General features: G+C 40.7%; 1 protein-coding gene across 7 annotated transcripts in view; it reads right to left on the reverse strand.

Annotated features, from left to right (window-relative positions):
• PLEKHA7 (pleckstrin homology domain containing A7) overlaps positions 1-18,343 on the reverse strand; it is a 164,552-nt gene extending 146,209 nt beyond the window's left edge. For 3 of the 7 annotated variants that reach the window (XM_054827158.1, XM_054827154.1, XM_054827152.1), the window contains exons 1-3: positions 18,090-18,341; positions 17,849-17,925; positions 17,608-17,665 (exon numbers count right to left, since the gene is read on the reverse strand). In XM_054827158.1, coding sequence (XP_054683133.1) covers positions 17,608-17,665; positions 17,849-17,925; positions 18,090-18,172 — 218 coding nt within the window. In that variant the 5' untranslated portion in view covers positions 18,173-18,341. Of the gene's footprint in view, positions 1-17,607; positions 17,666-17,848; positions 17,926-18,089 lie in introns of all 7 variants that reach the window. The other 4 variants (XM_054827159.1, XM_054827156.1, XM_054827153.1 and 1 more) reach the window with 3 other exon arrangements.
• Between the last annotated feature and the right edge of the window lie 3,752 nt (positions 18,344-22,095).

The following is a 22,095-nucleotide window of genomic DNA, read 5'->3' on the forward strand; positions in this document are numbered from 1 at the left end:
CGGAGGATGCCTCCGTGTTCTTAAAAGGATATGCACTCACAGGTAACAGGCACACGCACGTCCCAAGCACATGATGAAGAAATCGCACACAGACATCCTCACGCACAAGGAGGAAGCAGCAGGCAAAGGTGTTCTAGGGCTTACCAAAAGAAACTGTGGCTCGTTCCACTACAAAGGGTTAGCATCTCTGAAATAAACGGCAAGTCGAACTTACTATGCACATTTTTTTCTCCCATTTACTATATTACTGATCTTCTGTGACAAAATGCAAACTCTATAAAACGTTAGCATGATGATATCTTGCATTATTTAAAGTACTTTATGTTGCTGTATTGATAGTACATTTCCTCTTGTGTTATTAGTCTGGTATTCCATATAAACAGAACAAAAGGAGACATTGTTCTTATGATCACAATCTTCCACATTGAAACACATTAGTTTAAGCTACAGGTCCTAAAAGGAAAACAGTTCTAGCATCATATTTTCTTTAATGTTCAACTTAATTCCTTGTAATCAATACTAGACAGATCATTTAAATAAACTTCACCAGGTACAAAATTCTGAATCTAATACAATTCTACTTTGAATTCTCAGGCTTTATATAATTACAAAAATCATTCAACAATTCCATGTTCCCTAGGAAAACAAAGATCTCAAAGTGTTCTTTCTTAGTTATGAAACTAAGGAGCTTGTATAAAAGATGCATCATTTCAACGCTATTTTTCAAGATGAATTCATCCTAATTGAGACATTTAAAAGCACTTTTATTCCATAATAGTTGCAGAGTTGGCACCAAAAATGCCCTCTCGTGGCACAGCAGAACCCTGCAGAGCCTGCCCTCAGTTCTTTCAACTTAAATTTTAAAAATAAAAATGTATCACTCGGCACTTATTTTGAAACTAAAAAGAGATAGGAAAGTGCATAATAAGGTAAACTAGAACTGCAAACATTGTCCAGAGTTTGAATGAATGCTTGAACCCAGTTTCTCTACATGGTTCTTTCATTTTCCTTTTTTTGAGTGTTAGTGTAAGTAGTCAGAACATCTGAGCCCTCCTGTAAATCTAAGCATAACCAAATTCCTGGGGAAAGCTGTTCTGGGAACAGAGCACCTTCACTTCGGCAGATTCCTGAAAGGGAAATCTTTGTGCTGTTTCAAATCTTTTATTAAAGAATGTGTGTAAAAACAGTGTGTATCACTGGGAAAGCATCTATGCACTTCATCTCCAACAATAGGCAACAACTCGCAAGGCTGTCTCACTCTCATCCCCACAGACTACTAATTTTCAGAGGTGTAATCCTGAACTTCGGAGGAACAATCAACAGACAACTACGCGGCAGATTTGCTTTCCCATGGAGCAAAGCTAACACACTACATATTTTTCTGTTAATAAAAACGTGACTGTGATGGCTTCAATTCCCTTATCTGAAAGCAGCATCTCTCACACAGGTTTTATTTTTGCTACTTTTTAACTCTCAGTCTGCCAATATGACATTAAGGTAGCAGTTCATTTGCAAACAAACAAACAAAAAAAAAAAACAAACCCAAAAAACCCCACCCCAACCAAAAAACTCTAAGAAAGCCTTTCAACTGAAGCCAAACCTCAACAGGCACCGAAATCCTGATGCCCAGCGAGGGAGTCTCCCCTCTTGCCTCTACAATACAGCACAGTTAAGAAGAGCACATTCTTGAACAGATCACTCTCCGTTGCATTTTCCCAACCGATGGCAATTCAGGATGCTTGGCAGCCTGCCAGATTATTCATGAGGAGAGAGTCACTAGCAGCTTGTTTCCCTTGTCCTGCTCCAGTGTAAACAGTCTGCTGTGAAAGGTGTTACCCTGCAGGTTTTTTTTCAAAACACTGTTCAAGTAGGAAACAATTGTTTGTAAGCATGGGAATACCATATTTCAGCTGCCAGTTAATCTGCAACAACCCAGAGGATGGTCATATTTCACTACTGCACGCTCATTACAAGCGCTCAGACCAAGGTGGTAATGGCATGCGCTGCGCAGTGGAACAGAAGAGAAAGCAGGCAAGTTTGAAAGTGTTAAGTCTGACAGCAAAAAAAAAAACCACCAAAAACATTTTGGTCAAACATGAAAATATTCAACCGATATTCTTACCTCAGTGGAATAATTAAAAGCAAGAAAAAAAACCCACAGCACTTTCACAACTTATTATAAACCCTCAGTCAAGCCCAAACTTTCGGTTGGAATATTCAGACAACCTTAGAAACCAACAAAACATTTTAATTACTTGAGTATCTGAAACTTTCTCTTTTCAGACAGAAACCATCCATGCTTAGTTTATACCAATGCATTTTGAAAGTTTTCAATTGAAGTTTCAAGTTCTGAGAAAATACCTGTTACAAAAACAATGTCTCTTAAAATAAAGTTATCGTTTAATCCTTAGTGAAATGACTTAGTGATTTCATCTGTAAGACCACAGAAGTAAATTTCAAAATAAAATTAATCCTTTTTGACAAGCGTCACTGAGTTTTTTCTCAAAATTTGGTTTGTATGTAGCGGAGATGCAGGTCTTCCTGTGAAGAGTGAGATAGAGACAGTGCGCTTATTCGCATCCATTTTTGTAGCAGTCTGGGCCCCCCACGTTTCACACAATAGTCATGGAAACACAAACATCACTGACGAACATAACCTGTTAGCCATGCTGCAAAGCTACTCAGACAGTTCAGAAACCACACAGGATTATGGCAAGAGAGTTTACCAACCCAGCATGACAAAATGGGAAATCGGAGGATTTCAGATATTTTTGATCTTTTTGCTCATGCAGCCTTTCCAGTAAAGATCCTCAAAGAGAAGAGAATTGAGTCATTAAGCTGCATTCTTCCAGGTCTAACAGTCCAACAGCCTTTTTCTTTCTAACTACAACCAACTTTCTCATCCTTTTTGAAACCAATAAATCAATATTTTCTTTCAGAGTTATCCTAGCTAGTGTCTATTTTCTACACCCTGGTCTTGCTACCTAAAACAAAAAGTTAACTATCAGACACTAAGTAAAACCAAGCCATAGGTAGATCTACAAAACCAGTTATCTGGTCAAAATCCCAACCTATCAAAGCTGCAGTCTTTCATATAGTTGTATGTTGTTCTACTCCACTGCCTGCAGAAGATAAGAAAAACATCTATGTGTGTACACACCTGTATAAAAGGAGCAGTATGGGTTGGTGAAGAAGAGAAAAAGAAATCACCATGTTTCCTTATTAGCTTAGAACAGCTGTTAAGCCACACCTAAGGCTGGGAGAGGTCTCCAATCAGTAATATGAAGAGGAAGCCTTGCAAGGCTGCAACCAGCCTTCCTCAGGCATATTTTAAGAAAAATTCCTCTCTCCGTAATTTAGCCCAGATCACTAACCTGTGCTGTCCCCAGGATGTCTGCAGCTCTCTATTAGCCTCTGTCTTTGTCCTCTGATCCTGGAAGGAAATTCTCAATCTCTGTACCCACCCACCTTGACTCAGCAAGTCTCCTCTCCAGAGCACCAGCCTACCCATTCAGGCGGGGAACACCATTTCCCAACCCTTACAGGAAATAACTCCTCATAATCCTTGAGCAGTTGAATGTTAAGAAGGTCTGTCATTTACAGTTTCACTTCAGTGTATGTAAATGGTATTGATTACATATGTCACAAGTATATCAGTTTTCTTGAAACTAGGAGCATTTTCCCATCAGTTACAGTATCTACACCATCACTAATACCAATTGTGTAAAGGCAAGTACTCTGTTCTCTATCGTAGGTTCTTTAGTCGTTTGCAGCTACTCTGAGCAATTAAGACAGCATACTATACACGACATCCTTATACAAGTCAGCTTTAAAAAGGCAGCTATGACATTTAAGATAAACTTCTTCAGCAGGCAATCTAAGGAGAAGCCTATACTGATAAAAAAAAGAAAATCCACCTTATTAAGTACATACTAAGCAGTAGCCCATTTCAGTGGGTTGGTCTGCCTTTCTTCCAAGCAAACCGATGTTTTCCAAAATAGAACATCTCTAAAAACTGTTTTTATTGTAGTCTTCTTACAGTTTACTTCCAGAGAAGCATTACCTAACTATAAACCTGTTTTTCATGCCCTATAGAAACTGTTTTCAACACCGGAGGGGTGGGGGGGAGGTATCAACCTAAGAGCTAAAAACCTTTAAAGGACATTCCTCTCCTGATGCATTTCAGATTAAGTACAAACTCCTTCCTCTAATTGCTAGACCTGTTGACAAGAAAGTAGGCATCCTCATGACAAGCCACCTTAAAAAAATTTTAAAAAAATTAATTAAAAGCTTTACTGTAAATTATCCTAGTCTATTTGAATATCAAGTTAGTGAAAAGCGTCTTTACCCCAAACAATGGTAATGGCCTGCACTTTAAAAAAGAAGGAAAATTAACAGAACAACATCTACAAGTTAAAAGTTTACTGCAAATCTCTGACCTTTTAACAGCTGAAATGGCATAAATTCCAGGAAAGACTTACAACAGAATTGCTCCTATCATTTTCCAAAGCTTTTGAAAAAGATACAACGTTTCCTAGCATCAAGAAAAATACCCAATACAGAACTATTTCCTCAAAGCCATTTGTCTCAGTAAGCAGCATATTTATAATGTTGTCTTATAAAGATGGCAAGTGCTCACCTCCCAGATTGATTTATTCAGCATGAGATAAAAAAAAAAAACTTCAACTAGACAGTCTTTGACCTGCTTGAGCTTCAAGAATACTTTTTGCAGGGGGAGGGGAGGAGCTGTTAGCTATGTCATTATAAATGTATTTTAACATACATGAATTTTGACACAAACTGATTAGGTAGATGGAGTAACTTCATTGTCCAAATCTTCCAAGACTAGAGCTCTGCATCTTTCTTAAAGAACGGAAGCCATTAATAAAGCAATTGCTATCTTAGATGGCATGACACAAAGAAAAAAATGTCACTGCTTTCAAAAGTCTGTTTAATGCTTTAGCTTCTGGGCAGGCACAGAGAAAATATTTCTTCCTCCTATTCAGCCAATTCAGTTAACAACTATGTCAGAAGCTGAGAAAAACTAACAGGAACACACTTAAGCTTCTTTTTCGTTTTGCAATTTATAACCCACTAGGAACAGAAGAACAAATTTACGTGGTTCTAGATTAAAACCAGTATTTGAAAATAGAAAATGAAATCAAGATTCACTATTCAAAATTATGTGAAGCACTCAAAAAAATTCTATCATGAAATTTAAAAAATTCTTTATCACATACTAATAAGAGACATTTTATTTTAGCTCGCTTCAGAAGTGAAATGCAAGTGGGACCCACATATTTACTGCCACAATTTAAGTCGCTTTGTGACCTCTACTCCAAATCACCAAATACTTATTTCTGGAAACATTGGTGCAGCATGAAATACCCACTGAAGAATTTCTTACAACAATTTCAGAAAAATCCAAAACATTACACAAACAACTACAAGTAAGCAAAACTATTTTAATTGTTAAAGTGGGTATATTTCATAGATAAAAGTAATTTTGTTTATGAAGACAGCAGTTCCAACTAATGCTAACTTCTACTGCAAAAGTACTAGTCTCTACTTCTCTGCAAAAAGTAATTTCTTTGATTATTAGACAGAAATTGGTTTTGTCTACCTCACAAATAGCTAAAAGCTTCCAAGAAGGTTGTTTTTTCTTACAATAATCCATTCCTACGTGGCAGGTTCAGATGTTTCCTAAGCATTTTTCATAGTTTTTGAACTAGAGATCAACCTAAAGAAAGCCACAATGCAGCTCAGAAACAAGCACACTACTTTCAAATCAGCTGAAAACATTGGGGCTTTCCTAATACTACTACTCCACTCTAATTCTTCACCTGGGCACTCCTCACAGACCACAGCACTCCAAATTCATACTTTCTGGGGAAAACAAAAATTGTTAATGCTGAGCTTTATTCTTAAGCTGACTGCATCTGCATTACCTCATTTGGAATTATCACAGTTTATTCAGCTACTAAATAGAATTTCTTATTGTGCTTCTGATCATAGAAATTTTAAAAATTCATCAGAAAAGAACAATTTGACATTTTCTTTCTAAAGGAAGCAAACATAATATTCACTAACAGATCATCATCTATAAAAATTCACTTTTTTTCCTATTCCCACACAAAATTAAAAAAAGTAACAGGCCTATTTACAATGTACCTCACCATAGTTAATAGAAACCATTCAGGAAATAGCCATATGACAGTCTAAACATAAATTTGCAAGTCTTCTCATCTCCCTACACAAACAAAATTCTTTTCTGTACATTAATAATTCAAAAAATCTTGTAGCTTTACTACTCACATTACTTACAGCTCCTTCTTTTTAAGATTTCAAGCAACACTTAGTCTGACTTCCACAAACCACAGTTTACTTGAGCTTCTGCTGTCTGCCTGCCACAGTGGCGCAGAATCAGCACAATGGTAATCAGAGACACCCCTCAAATTACTTACTGTAGTTCCCCTATTAGATCCATCAAGGAAGATGAGCTGTAAAAAACGGAACTCCTGTAGCTCCCTTCTCTCAGACTGCTACTTTTATGGTGAGGGAAGAGAAAAAGTCACATTATCCACACACAGAAGCTTCAGTTTTCCTCCTTGTTTTCTTTCTTTAGCCCATCTTATTTATCAGTACCACTCAATAGTTTATTTGCAACTAGTTTAAACCAATGCTTTCCAACCCTTCCAGATCACTAAGTTTTACATACTGTCCATGGCTCACTCAAGAATTTATTCTCCCCAGAGATGGCTGATATATATAATTACATTGTTTCCTGAGCCTTGCCTGGTTGTCGTTTTCTGCAGCTTTCCAATCACCTCATCACCCAGCTACCCCACGCTACCAGAACCACAGGTTTGACCAGTGACAAGGACAGAGACTTCAGGCATGACAGCTGACTGTTGCATCTGGTCAATGGGAAAAATAAAAAACTGTGAGCTTCCTTATAAGCAACGCTGATACAGCAAAAGTTGCAGAAAGAGGACATCGATTTGTGGGGGGCTATTTTAAATCCCCCAGAAATGGTATTTGGAATGGTCTGTAGTGTCTAAGATGAACATTGCTTCTGGCCTTTTCAAGTCCACACTGCTGACTGTTCAAAATGCTTCATCTCTCTTCTAATTTGTGAACATATAGACACATCCAAAAATCCATGTCAAAAGGCTTTCAATTCACTACTTGTGTGCATTTCCAAAATTACTTCCCACCTTTCCTTCCCTTCTGCTGACCTTGATTATCTTATTAATGCAAACTCAGTTTAAACTGTTTTCACAAACTTCCAATGTTTGGGGCATATTTTTTACTATTATTATTAGAACCATGGAACCATGACAGCAGACTCTGCCTGCCCAGTATGAGAAGCCAGCTACCCACAGCCAAGCTGCTGGGCCTGGCACGTACCACACCTTGCCCCCCAGCCCCTCACTGACAACTGGCGTTCAGCACTGGTGTGCAGCAAGCACAGCAAGCCTCCTAGGAGCCACCAGTTTGGACACTACCCCTGCAGTTCAGCTGCCATCTGACTCTGCAGCCATCCCACGGGAAAGTCACAACCGAGATCCCATCTTCCGTGTTCAAAGAGCAATGAAGCTGGTGAAGGGTCTAGAGAGCAAGTCTTACGAGGAGCAGCTGAGGGAACTGGGGTTGATTTGACTGGAGAAAGGGAGGCTGAGGGGAGACCTTCACGCTCTCTACAACTACCTGAAAGGAGGCTGTAGTGAGGTGGGTGCTGGCAATAGGCCAAGAGGAAATAGCCTCAGGTTGTGCCAGAGGAGGTTTAGACTGGATATTAGGAAATTTTTTTTCACTGAAAGGGTTATCAAGGACTGGAACAGGCTGCCCAGGGAAGCAGTTGAGTCACTATCCCTGGAGGTATTTAAAAGATGTGTAGATCTGGCGCTTAGGGACATGGTTTAGTGGTGGCATCGTTAGAATAACAGTTGGACTTGATGATCTTAAGTACCCTTTCCAACCTAAATGATTCTGTGATTCCTCACTGTATCAGTATACAGGAGTGAGGAAAGAGGTCAGGCTTTTTAAAGTTGAATACTGGGAGTAATAACATACAGTGTTGAAGGAATAAATTTTATCGCCATCTGAAATAGTTTTAGGTATTCAAGTATTTCTGTGCTAAAAAAGTAAAGCACAAAAGTGGCATTTAAAGAACAGCATCAATCTGTGATTTGCAAGGAAGGAAATAAAAACATTTTCTCAAGCCCCTTGACAATAGCATTTTCTTAACTGAAAACCAAGCAACATTTTCACATTAAAAAAATGGCAGGTTCTAAATGACTCTCTTCAAATAAAAAATAAAAGAAATGAGGGCTGATATCCTGAGATGGTTAACAATTAATATCAAGTGTTTGATAACTGTCATCTAAGAAAAATGGTTTTCACCATTTTGCAGCTTTTATTAATTTAATTTTAATTTCAACATGGTTTTGAACCATCATGTCCTCTGTGGAACAACTACCTACATCTAGATTTTTGTCAGTCTTATCTCACCGTGCAAACAGCTAATGTTATAACTCCTGATCTTCAGAAAAATATGAAGAAAATATTACTAACGCTGCTTTCCCAACCAGTGAAAATTGTGTATGGTGAATCACACCCATAGTGTGCATAATTCTGTCTGCAGATGTGTTTAAACATTCTACTGAAATAGATCTAACAGATTTACTATTCTAGATATTAGGATAAACCCCATTTCTTTCCCTTTGATCTAAAGCAGGCATTGAACTTAAGCACTAAGAGGTTAACCTGCAGAGTACACATTTAAAACACCTAGAAATTGGCCTTAAAAGACACCTATTTAGAAAAAAAAATTAATTTGCCTTTTGCCCTCTGATTTATGCTGCTTGATAAACAAACAGTGCCTCTAGTTTTTCATTGCTCTCCATTATATTAATACTAATATCCTAAGTCAATCAAAATGAGTCTTTCTTCCGTCTAGAAAAAGGAGAGAAATAACTGCAAAAAGTGAAGAACCGAGTAATTGTGAAAGTTGCTGCTCTAGCATTTTGCAAGTTTGAAGATGACTCAAACTATGACATTTTAAAACAAATAATGCAGCTTGCAAAAAGCCAGTAATGTTACACTTTTTCAGACAAAATAAAGCAGAAAATTAACAGCAGCTTTTCTGCTTAGTCATATTTGACAATCGTAGTCTATACAGAGCTCCTGGAAAAAATCACCTGCAAGCTGCAGGATCAACACGTATTTTCAAAATGCTCAGTACTCTGCTCTCAGTTCAGGATATTTGGCTTCTATAAAGTAAATAAAAACATAATAAAAGTTCTCACTTGACAAAACATTGTAAATAAAACCCAGTATTACTCAAATGCTTCATTTCAGCAGTGTATCCAAATGTCATTTTAAGAGTTTTGGTGGTTTTGATTATACTTTTTATTAAACTAAAGATAAAAACTTTAAAGATACAGATAAGCTATAAGGAAAACAAGGGTTTAAACAGAAAACTTCAGGCAGAAAAGCACATACCTACTATGTATTGGTAACAAGCTTTTGTACCTGTCTAGACAAGTCAGTGACGTTCTGCCAAGTACTACGTGGAAACAATCAAAAAGAAAAGGGTTGGGCGCTTAAACAGATTCTTCTTGGATTTTAACATTTTTAATTACAAATCTGCTTTTAAATTAAAAGTTCTGCTTTTAAGAACAATATCTCAGAGCAGACCTTGTAAAATTGTCTAATAATGCTGCAGGAAAAGACAATTAAACTACAAATAAAATGAGGCTTTTAGCCCCATCCTTTACCATTATCGAAGCCAAGGTCATAAAAAAAACCAAAACATTTTTTAAAAAGCACATCTAGGAGGCAAAGACAAAACAAATTAGATATAACAGGAAATTAGAATGTATAGTCATACCAGATAGAATCAGATGTGATATTAAGTAAATGTGACACCACATTATTCAAGTTGGTCTTTGCAGGGATGCGATACTGAAGCAGTACACTTAATCTGTGCCAATGAAACGTAAATATTTGAGATGATGGCAAACTTTGATCAGTAGTGAGGTGAAAACTCATTTTAGTATAATCCATCTGCAGCAAACGGAATGATGGGAAAACGCAGGGCATAGAAGTCGAAAGAAAAACCTACACCCATGAACTTCACAGCATGCTCTTCTCTCTTCACCAAAGCAATTGCTAAGATTGTTTAGTACTGCCAGACTCACCTGGAAAAGGTACTTTTTTGTTTCCTCCATTATAAAACACAAAAACATCTTGCATGATATATTTGCCTGCAGGTAGGTAATCCTTTTAACTAGGTCCAATTGCTAGCGAGTTTAACGGTTACTGATCGATTGAAGAAACAACAAAACGTGTACTATTAATATTAAGATTCTGCTGCCCCAAATATTTGAGATTCTCTCTTTTCTGGTAGATAATGGGTAACAAATAAAACAAAATTTAACATGTTGAATAGATTATCTATTTCCTCATCTGATGTGGAAGACATATCGCACACTTCTAAAAGCCCTCACTGCAATATGCAGCTTCCTAAAACATATGCACGTGTTCACCTGCACACAGATTCAACAAATGCCGAAATGGATGCTACTTCAGGAAAGAGGCTGAACGAATGAAGTTTTTCTGACAGACTCATGTTAGAGAAGCTCGAATGTGTACTGAACAAAACGTGGATGCTGCCAGCTCTGGAGAACCAGTTGGTACCCTTGTTTCTGAGCTACAACATAAGTAAGTCTTATAACCCCAACCAGAACAAAAGAATGTTCCTCGGTTTCCCAGGCAACTTTGATTTTCAGAAGTGTTCAACACCCAAAACAATGTTTCAAGTTAACGGGAACTATGCTTTAAGCGTACGTTATCCTTGCTGGCCTCCTCAGGTAGTCAAAATTCAGTTTTCCAATGCTTGAATATTTTGGAAGAAAGGCAAAAAAGGATTGACAAACCAAGCTAAGTACTTTTTGGTGCAGCCTTGCTTTAAAAACAAACAAAACACCAGCACCTCCCCTTATATGCTCCTCCCCCCCGCAAGGAATGCACACAATGCTCCTCTTCAGTCATATACATCACTGAACCAAACTGCACACAGCATTTTCCTTATGCACAGTTCCAAGCTTGCTCTTCCAGAGGGCACTCTGCAATTCAGGCAGCGTGAACGTACCCTCTTCCTGCTTTCTGGGAGCTAAACTACAAAGTACTTCTTTTGCTGGCTGCAATCATCAGCAATCTCTGCCTGAGTACGAATCTATCAGCATTTACTTCGCTCTCTAATGAGTGATCTCTCATTTTAACTGTCATCAAAAAGGACACTTAATTGTTTCCCCAACTTGAAGGAAACATCGCCACTGTATCTACCCAGCAGCTCCAATATCCCCAGCTCAGTTCTGTTCACAATCCAGGAGAACAAAAATTATTGAACAGGCTGTCTGCTCAAGCCCAGAGCTGGAGAACAAAGGACAAGAGGAGGGATACAGAGAAATGCATACAAGCAATACTATTTACTTTTACTGTATATAGTTCTTTTTTCCCATTGCCCAAATGGAACCCTTTCTTACAAGAAGTTAAAAAAATAATAGTAATAAAAAAACGCCAACACAGATTGACCCCAAACCTGGCAGCTTTTCTCTTGCTGCCTAATTTCCTGCCGGTGAACCAGTAGAGGCCGCTCAAGACCGTCTATCGCCTCTGCAGAGCTGCAGGATGGGACAGCTTCCCTGCCCTGGTATTTCAACACAAAATCCAGTTTGAGCATTTTCCTTCCACTTCTCAATTTCATATCCGTTTTTCCACACGTACAAATTACCTCAATGAAGTCTGGTCCCCTCAAGGGCAACTTGTGATTGAATTCTAGTAAGCAGTCATAACTTACAGATTGCTACATATGGTGCCTCTCAAGATTTATCCAAACTAGAGCTTTACCCATTGCTGTGGAACCAGTTCAGGTTGCTTTCCCTACAAGTTTCTCCATGACATTTTACAGCACACAAAGTCCTTTCACTCTGCCGGAGACTATCCTCAAATTTGTTAGTGATGGTGTTAACATCTTCACTTTTGGTTGGTGAAGTGTTCATGTGTTCCAGCTACATAATTTTTATTCCACTTCAGGAACTCCACACAACTCAAACTGCTTATATACAGCAATGAGAAAGTGAAGTACTTCATAGGCCAGGTCCTCACAGGGGGATTTCATATGGGTTTATATACTTACTTATACTCTAATTGAGACCTTTCATCTAAGCAAGGGTTCAAGAACCACAAAGGACATAATCTGTATTGACGATCTCATTATGAGGGACAGCACTATTCCTTACTCACAGTAGTTAAGTGCTCCACTATCTTTTGCTTCTACAGCAATAACCATCCTAGAAAACTGAACAAAAGTAATAATAATTTGTATTTACAGCAGGCCATGAAACACATACAGTAACTAGTGCTTTAGCCCACCTAAACAGCCTCTAAAAAGAAACAGACTTCAAGATCCTACTAGGAGCAGGGAAGACAGGAATTTCTGCAGGGCAGAACCACCTGTTGATTAAATTTATTAATGAGATCATAAACCAATCTTCTCAGATAATCAAAAGGACTGAACTCAATAATCTCTTCCCCTTTAGGCTTCTGTGATTAAATAATCATTAACTGGGTATCTGAGCTCTTGTATGGTTTTCAGTGACATGGTATCTAAATGTACACGTTTCGCACAGCAGAATCAAAGTTACAAAGGCAGTCTTCAATTTGGGGTTCACCAACTTCTGTGTTCTTTGCTTGTTCGCTGTTTCCAAATACTTGAAACACATATCATGTGTATTTCCTACAAACAGTAAAAGCTAAATAAAAGAATTAAAGAATAACAGTTGCAAACAGACTACTGCCATGAACAATGGCGATTTCATAAAAACTTTTGTTTCTTGTACATCCACTGTTACCTGAAGAAGAGGCCAAGTTGGACTAAAAATTGATTTCAGAAATAAACGAACAAAGAGTTAACTTCAGCTATTCAAGTCCTGATTTCCACTTTTTTGGTCTTAATTTTAGGCTAGAATTGAAATGCAATATTACCTTCGAGATGTGCAATCTTATTGCAGCATTCTAAAACAACCTCTATAGCAACAGCATACTTATTTTAATACACCTTAATACAAGCCAGTTAGGTATCTAATACTGGAAAAACAGATCCTTTCACATAAATACTCAATCTTTAAAAGCTATAAGAAGGTAACGAAAAAAGCATTCCAGACTTTCAAAGCTTTCCAATTTCCCTAAGCCTTCCAGATCAGAAAAAGATAATAAGCAAATGGAAACAAAAGCCTGAACTATAATGCATACAGGTACTGTTTTTCCATCAATCGCTATTTTCCCCTACATGTCACATCTCCTTCCCCAAAAAGAGTGTGCCAACCACACTTACCGCTTCACATCAGCAACCCAACTGCTAGAAACAAACCAGAGCAGATGTTGTTAAGTCCTCATTCAATTCCAGGTATGCTCAGCAACAACATCCTTTCTGCAGTGACTCTAACATAAAGCAGTTGCCCAACAAACGCAACCTATTTCAAAAATATCAGCAGGAAAAAAAAAACCCAAACAAACCAAGAAATGGAAAAAATGGAAAAGAGTAGTGCAAGCTGTCCATTGCTCTCAAAGTCAGAAAATGCAACATCCATAATACTTTTAGACAAAGAAACATCCAGTCCTGTGATTACGCCTAAATCAATACTCCTCTTAAAATAGAACAAAGGTTGGCATACCAAGCAAATTGAACACACTATTTTTGGTTGTTTTTTTTTTTTAAAAGTTAAATTGCTGTTTTTACACATTTTTGTCACTCAAAGAAAAGAGGAAATAAGTCACATTGATGAAAAAAGTCTATGGTCAATGGTGACCAAATTGCAACCTTTCATAATTGGTATCTATATTCAGTATAGCTGATTATGCCATGTCTTTATTTGAGTAAGAGTTACAAAGATGCTGAGGCTATGTATGTGGAAAGACAAAAAATGGTATAAAAGGCATCCCATTTTCTCCTTAGGACAAGCTATTTAACTTGCAAATAAGCCACAAAACAAACAGCAGGATTTTACCAAAACCACCAAATGGATAAAAAAAAATGCCTTTTAGGATAAGAGGCAGGCCTGCATTAATAGGGTTTGCAGCTATCAAGAAAACCTGAAGAACAATCAGAACAGAGAAAATCATTCAGGAAGATGTGAATGTGCACAAATAGGAAGAACTAGAATGTAGCTTTATACACAGGTTCTTAATATAAATTACAATCTTAGAAGTTAATGCAGTAATGGGAAAGAAAGATCTATATGTATCAGGCAATTTGGAGCATTTGCATGTGCTGTCAGTGTGGGTGTCTTCCCCAAATAGGCAAACAAGCTAAAATGCAGAAAGCTGAGAAATTTTTAGAGCCAAGAAAGCACTTTTGTTGTTTGAGAGTCTCACAAAAGCTCATTCCAGCATACGATTCTGTTCACTCACATGCAACGAAGATGACTTCATATTGCAAGAGGTGCAAAGAAGAACTACAGGACAATCAAACAGATGGAGAGCCCTTTTTAAAAGGCTGGACAAAGAACCCAGCTTATTTAGTTGAGCAAAACAAGACTAAGAGGGGATGTGATTTCATACAAACATCTCAAGTAAATAACTGAAGGGAAAACAGTCCCTCTTAACCTATAGAATAGCACTGACACACAAACACACCCCACCACCCCCCCAAAAAAAAACCACCCAACATTATAAACCAGAGCACATAAATTTAGAAAGCTTCCATCCATCACAAGGGAATTCTGGAAATTTTCAAACTCCCAGTAAGTGGAAAGGGGAGAAAAGCTTACCTGGTTTTGATATTAAGCTTGACCAGCTTATAAACCTTTGTTTTACTATATGATGTTTCAAGGTTGTCCACAATATTGAAGGAAGTAATAAAGACATGGAAGTAAAAAAATTAATTAATCCTGTGCCCATTTAAGTCAGCTCACATCCAATGTTCTATCTAACATTTTGATTACTGCTGTACCGGAAATCAGTTGTGTAAGTGCAGTTAGCCAGTATACATTTAAATAAAATGTTTGATACTGTCCCCTACATGAAATTATTTAAAATAGAAATAATCTTTAGTAATACTTTAATTTCATTAAAGAAATAATACTTAAATAATATTTCAAATAGAAATAAGACTTACAAGATACATACAGAAATTGGCCAAAGAGGAAAAACTACAACAGATTGTATTAAAAGTGGAAATTATCACAAGAGAGAAGGGTAACCTGCAGCATTCATACTGACAACCTTCAATAACTTCATAGTCAAGGAGTGAGAATGTGTGCATGAAATTTCTGTAGATGACACCACACTGGAAACTATCACCAGTACAGAGGACTGGATAGTTATACAGAAGAGCTCGTGGTTTTTGTGAGATGGAATGGCAGAAAATGGAATTGAGTAGTACAACATGTGAAACATGCATTTAGGAACCAGTAACCTTTCCTGTAAGCTGAGAACTCATCATGTGGAAGCAACATAGGAGGAATGAACGGAGCAGTGAGCTATGGAAATCTTTGTCTAAGGATGCTGATGTTTAAATGAGCACAAGAGGAGCTCAATATATTCATGGAAGAAAAACTGAGAAATTCCACTTGGCTCAGGAAGCCTCTGAGTTGAAAACAGAGAGGCTAGAGCAGTGCTAGAGGAAGTATCGCTACTGAAAAGGATACTATATCAGGTGAATCTTTGGTGTGAAGCAGTACAGCTGAACTGATTTACGTCAAAAAATTGCTGTTGCTCCTCACAAATCTTTGCTTGCCTAAAGATCATGAAGTTTATCCAATTGTTCTGTAAAATACACACTCCGTTGCGTATTTCACTTCCTGCAGTAATTCCAGTTCAAGCTAAAGAATGCTATTAGCACAAGTTACGACGATGCACTACACGCAACTATAATTTAATGGATCAAAAATTAAAAGTTTTGTAATTGCCCAACAAACAAGACACGAGAATGGTCTTCCATGTGGAGCAGCTGGGAAAAGGAATCTAAGCTGTTCCAAAATTGCACCAGTAAGCTTCTGGAAAGGACAGAAAAACAAATTGATGTATTCCTACAAAGAAGAAAGAAGTTTGTGTTGATGTATCTGTGTAAAGGATCTGTTTACATTACATTTACAGACTGTACAGTTATCAAATTTAGAGTTCCACCAGTCACCTATGTAACCAGAAGAACTTTTATTCCTTTCTTTCAACACACTGCCGACAGTTAAAGGGTGGCTGCTGTAAGCGGTATTCAGCTGCTCTCCAATGCCTTGCTGCTACATTCTGTTCACGAGTTGAGGGCCGAACCAACTGCCCAGTCCAGCACTGTAATTCTCTGGCTCAGCCAAACAGGGACTGACAGGCCTTTTCCCTCTCCTTTGTAGGGAAAAAAAGGACATTTTAGGATCATCTGGAATTTTATTTAACAAAATCCTACCGTGCGAGGTATTTATGATGTCTTCAGTCAATCTCTTGTTCATCTAACCCTGTATGGTTCTGAAGATTGATCTTTACTAAAAACCTCAAGTTTGTCAAAGGTTTTGGGGTATGCTCTGCAGGCATTTCAAAACTAGACATCTATGACACAGTTGTCAGCAGTTACAGGGGACTGTACTTAATGACCTGCGTTAACCATTCCTGTCCAGCACTGAAGCAATAGGTAGCCCGAGTGTTTTCCAATCCTTTTCTGTTTGTTTCACTGAATTTCTCACACACGCAAATTTCCAAAGGAAAATGCAAAGACATCGTAAGTGACACACAACTCCATATCCAGGGTGAACACCAGAGTTTTACTGATTTGATTAAATCTCTACATTTACATCAGTGTTTACATTTGTAAAAGCCTTATATACCTAATGTTTGAAAGAAGCTCTTTTAATTATCCCATTTTGCTGCAACATGCTTGCATCTCATAGAATAAAAGACCCTTAACAAGCAGCACATCTCATGCTTTTAGCTGTTCGCTGAATAAGATACACTACATAAAAGATACAACAGCCACCGCCAGCCTAGGCAAGGCAAGTTCAACTGTTCAGCCCTGTCTCTGGGAAGAAACACTGAAAGCCTTTCGCTTGCAAAACTTCCCAGTGCTGCATCCACTGCCACAAGTCATTTAAAATAAAAACCCCAAACCATCCACCTTCAACCAATGCAACGCTCCACCTGCCACAAACCGCACTTTATACACCGGGGGGGGCGGGGGAAGGGGAACCAAAAACAACAAACCAACAAAAACTGAAGAGCCGCCTCCGGGAAAACCTGTTGCTAGCCACCGAGAAAGCGCGGCAGGCAGGGGGATCCCCGCATCCCGCCGCGCCTGGCAGCCAGCTTTCCCCATCCGCTGCCGAAACCGCACACCCCGTTGTCACTTTCCCTCGCGTTGATCATTAATTAAATCGGCGGACGTGCCGGGTTGGTGAGGGGAGGAGGGGAGGAGGAGAGGAGGTGGAAGCGGCCCGGCGCCCCTTCACCCCCCCCTCCCTCCCGCCTGAGGCGTCCCCGCGGGCGGGCCGGGGCCGCGCCGCCAACGCCCCCCGCGAAAGGCCGCCCGAGGGCGGCGCGGGGCAGGGGAGTACTCACTCGATGAAGTAGCTGGCGCCCTCCTCCGAGAACCCTTCCTCCCATCCGCGGGGCAGGTCTGCCAGGGAGGGGGAGAGAGAGAAAGAAAGCGGGGGAGGAGAGGTGAGAACTTCGTCCTCGCCCCCGAGGTGACTCCCTGGCCGCGGGTGTGGGGGTGAGGAGGGGGAGCGGAGCGGCCGTTAACGGTGCGCGGCGCGAAGGCAGGTCGGGGGCAGCCTTCCCGCCGTCTCCGGGCACCCACCTGAGCGGATCATGTGGCCGGAGTTGACGGGCTCCCCGGTGCGAGGATGCAGCCAAGTGGTGGTGCGGGTCAGGTCGCTGGGAGGGAGAAGCGGAAAACATGCACCTGTTAGAGACTGCGTGCGGCCGCCCAGCCGGGTGGGGAGGGAAAGAGGGAGGCGGGCGGGCAGCGGCGGGAGCGGGGCTACCCTCTACCCCCGCGCCCCTTCCCCCAGCGCCTCCGCCCGCCGGCGCCCCCTTACTCGATGAAGAAGACTCGCCCGTCCTTGCAGACGCCGTAGGACCAGTGCTCAGGTAGAGTGTCCCGCCCCACCGCCGCCGCCATGTTCGTCGTGCACGCAGCCAGCCAGCCAGCCGGCCGGGGAGGGGGTGCGGGCGGGCGGGCGGCCGGTGCTCGGCGCCCAGCGCCCAGCTCTGCTCGGCAGCGCCACCGCGGCCGCCGGAGGCGCGGCGCCCTGGCGCGGGCGAGGGGCGACACCTCCCGCCCGTCAGGAAGCAGGCGCCTGCCCCGGGGAAGCCACGGAGAAGCCCGCGGGGGAAGGGGGCGGGAGCCTGAGGTGGCGCTGGCTGGCTTTGTCCGCCGCTGCCCGCACCCGCCCTCCCCACCCGCCAAGTCCCGCGTGGGCTGGTGGCCTCGTCCCCTCACGCCCCGGGGAGGCGCAGCAGCCCCCCCGCGGTCAACCTCGACTCGCAGGGCACCGAGCGGGACGCCGCCTCGGAAGCGAGCGGAGTACCGCGGGGGCAAGAGCGGCTCCAGGGTCTGACAGGGAAGGTGCACATCCTTAAAGACGCTCTTGGCTCCATGAAGAAGCAGGATGAATCTCCCGCTCCAGTCTCAGAGTCCAGAACACATCAAAAGGGAGGATAAGTACAGGTGCGATACAACTTGATTTCCACCACGTCCCGGAGTACCGTCTCGCCAATGGTGGAAGATGAGGAAAAGTCGTAAGGACTTTGAACCTCAGGTACAGGGGACGATCGCTGCAAGGTTAAAAGATAGTAGAGAGTTAATAGTAGGGAGTCAATAACAGTCAGTTGACAAAGTAGAGCTGTCACCAGTACCACAAAAGACCTGTGCCAATCCTATATTCATCAATGACCTAGAAAAGGAGGGAGTGGTAACATGAGAGCGCCTGCTGGGTAAATTTAAGTTACACGTTGCTAGCTCCCAGCTCAGACCTGTGACATTGAGATCTCTACTGGTACTGGTGCACAGAGAAGATACAGCTAAGGACAGAGTTAAGTGCTCCAGAAAAAGCTGCAGTCACTTGAGAGTATGGTTTAGGGGCAGAGCAGATGGGACAGGCAAGGGGGTGCTGTGGCTGGGCTGCTACACAGCAGGGCCCTTAAGCTTCTTCGTCTGGTCCTCTACGCCAGCCAGCAGAGCTATGATGGGTCCCAGGTGAGGAGTCCCAGCACCAGCAATAGGAAGACAGAGGACTTTGCTCTATTTCACAGGAGTTTCAGACAACATGCAGGTGTGGTTCATCAGGGTGGCACTGTGTGGGGCTCCCTTTTTGGCTACTGTTGGAGAAGATGACACTATACTAGACCAAGAACGGTCATTACTGTGGGACACGTTACAGGCTAAGTGTTGGAAAGTGGTTTGATATCAGTTGCACATGAGAACATTGGCTTGAAATCAAGAGTTTGGTGGGAGTTTTGTGAAAGTCTAGCAGTCTTACACCTGCAGAACTATTGCTAGCTTCTATAGACTAATTTCCCTGACATTACACCATCAAAAAAATCTTCCTCAATATTGTCATCTACCAACAATTCACAGCATTTTAGTTTATCCACAATTAAAAAGCAGGAGAGAGTATCTTCTAGCCCTTTATTAGTTAGAATTTTGATTAAAACTTCTAAAACTAAAACTTGTGTACTGCTTTTCTTTGAAACCCTAATAATTTTGAGTCATTCTGGTAATGTTGTGATTAGATGTGAGTTATCACAGAACCAGCAATAAGGTCAGTTCTCATGCAATTACAAAGTAAATCAAATACAAGTTGTTTAGTGTCATTGCATGTTTAGATCTGTGCGGAAGAGGTAAGACAAAGTCTTGCTCTGGAGAGATAAACTTACCTTGATGCTATGAAGCAAGTCTTTCATGCTCTGTTAGCTGGATGAACTCATTGAAGTTAGCTTGTAACTCCACCACGCGTTGGCCACTAGACCAACATGACAAGATAGGCTTCTCCACTTATAGTGATTAATAACTTAATTGAATGAACGTTATTGTGTTGTGGATTTCAGGTCCTAAAAGCATCTGTACTGGGTCAAACTAAATGTCTGCTTAGCCTACTATTCTGTCTCAGATCTCAACAAGAGCAGGTGCCAGGAAAGAGTGCAAGGGCCAGACAATCATAGGCAACACACCAGCTTCTTCCCTTAACTCTAGTATCTACATCTAGATCTGAGCTGTGAGCTCAGAAGGCTCTTGAGCAAGATATTGTTTCCATATGTAACTCCTAACGGATCTCTTCTCTGAACCTGTCCAAACTAGAGCCCACGTAACTTCTATCATCCAAAACAGCCAGCAGCAAAGTGTTCCCAATGCTCATCTTACCTGAGCTGTTTATGAAGAGTCACCTCCTTTTGTTTGTTTTGAACCCAGTTCCTGTTTCACTGATTCTCCTCAGTTCTTGCAATGAAAGAGACAGTGGTCATCTAGTGCAACCTCCTGCAGGGTCAGCATTGAATTTAGACTAGGTGGCTTAGGCCTTTGTCCAGATAAGGAGCTGAAAACCTCTAAGGATGGAAATTCCACAGCCTGTCTTAGCAACTCGTTACCATGTTCTTGTGGTGAAATTACTTTCATTACCTCAACTTAGAAGCTCCCTGTTTCAATTTATCACCCTTGTCATATGACCAAATCTTGAGTTGATGCATCATGGAGCCTGCAGCATTGGCACATTATCACATACACCTGCTAATTTCAGATAAATGCATTATTGAAAAAACATGTTTTATTACAGTAACTTGCAGAGCTCTATTCTAAAATTAAGATCAAGATGAAAACTTACACTAAATTCATAAAAGTTCACAAGCTGACTTGTGTTGTGCTTATCAGGAGGTAGGTTTGTGATTTAGAGCCCTGGAGGAAGAATGCCTCCAGGCATAATTCATTAATAAGATTACCAGATTCTTCGCTTTATCTTTTTTTTTTTCTTTTTTTTTTTTTCCCCCTGCATACAGCTGGTGCTCAAGCTCTTGTTCCAGTCCTCCCTGGCTGATCTCAGCCACTTTTGTTTTCTATTACATATCATTCATTGCTCTCAAGAGGCACTATCTGGAAGAAGCTATTTGGGGTTAAATTGGGAGTTTCAGGCTACAATATCAGAAACTCAGCTAAAGGAAGTGAAATATGCTATTCATCAAGATTAAGGGTCTAATAAAAGCTAGGAGATTCCAGGTTCCCTTTGTTGATAACTGGGTAATTCAAGGAGACATGCTGAGGCCCCTGAATACTGCAAGTTTGAACCCACATTTGGCAGCTTTATATGAATGCTTTACTAGTGTTACCTGCTCCATCTGCATCCCCTGGGAGCACTTTTTTGGGTGACTTTGTTAAGTTTCTTCTGCCTTGGGAGAACAGTGATATATTTTAAAGTATGCTAAAATCTGTATCTACACTTTGCTATTTCCAGAATAAAATCAAACAACTGAATATGAACATCCTTTCTATCTCATCCCTTCCCGTTCTTTTCAGCCCTTGCCCTTACAACCCAGCTTCACCCTGTCAGCGCCAACATCCAAATCTCGTTTCCTTTTTTCCACTTTCATTACACACACCACCACCCCCTGCCCCATTCAGGTCTGCATGCTTCCCTGCACTTTTTCAACCCTTCACATGCTGTAACTTTTCAACAAAACATGGAGTAGGAAACTGGAAATAATACTGGAGACATGATGTAAGAATCTCCAACCAAAAAAAATTATAGTTTCCATCAGTCACAATTAGATCCAGTGTCTAGGAGGTTACAGCATCGCAGCTGGATTTCAGGCTGCTGCATACTCTAATGATCTATTTCCTATTTTTCTAAGAGTTGAATGTAATTGAATTTGATGGTCTTAGAGGTCAAAAGCTGGTGCTGTTTCAGGAAACTTAACTGAACTGAGATACAATGCATAGAAAAGGCTGTTAGTTATGACTTTTTCATCATGGCCTGTACATTTTTTAAAGGACAAGCATAACCTATAAAAGGTGTGAGGCCAGACAGAAGCAGAGCATTTGAGGAACAACGAATC

The sequence above is a fragment of the Grus americana genome, chromosome 5 (assembly GCF_028858705.1).
Source record: "Grus americana isolate bGruAme1 chromosome 5, bGruAme1.mat, whole genome shotgun sequence".
In the NCBI taxonomy this organism is placed as follows: Eukaryota; Metazoa; Chordata; class Aves; order Gruiformes; family Gruidae; genus Grus; species Grus americana.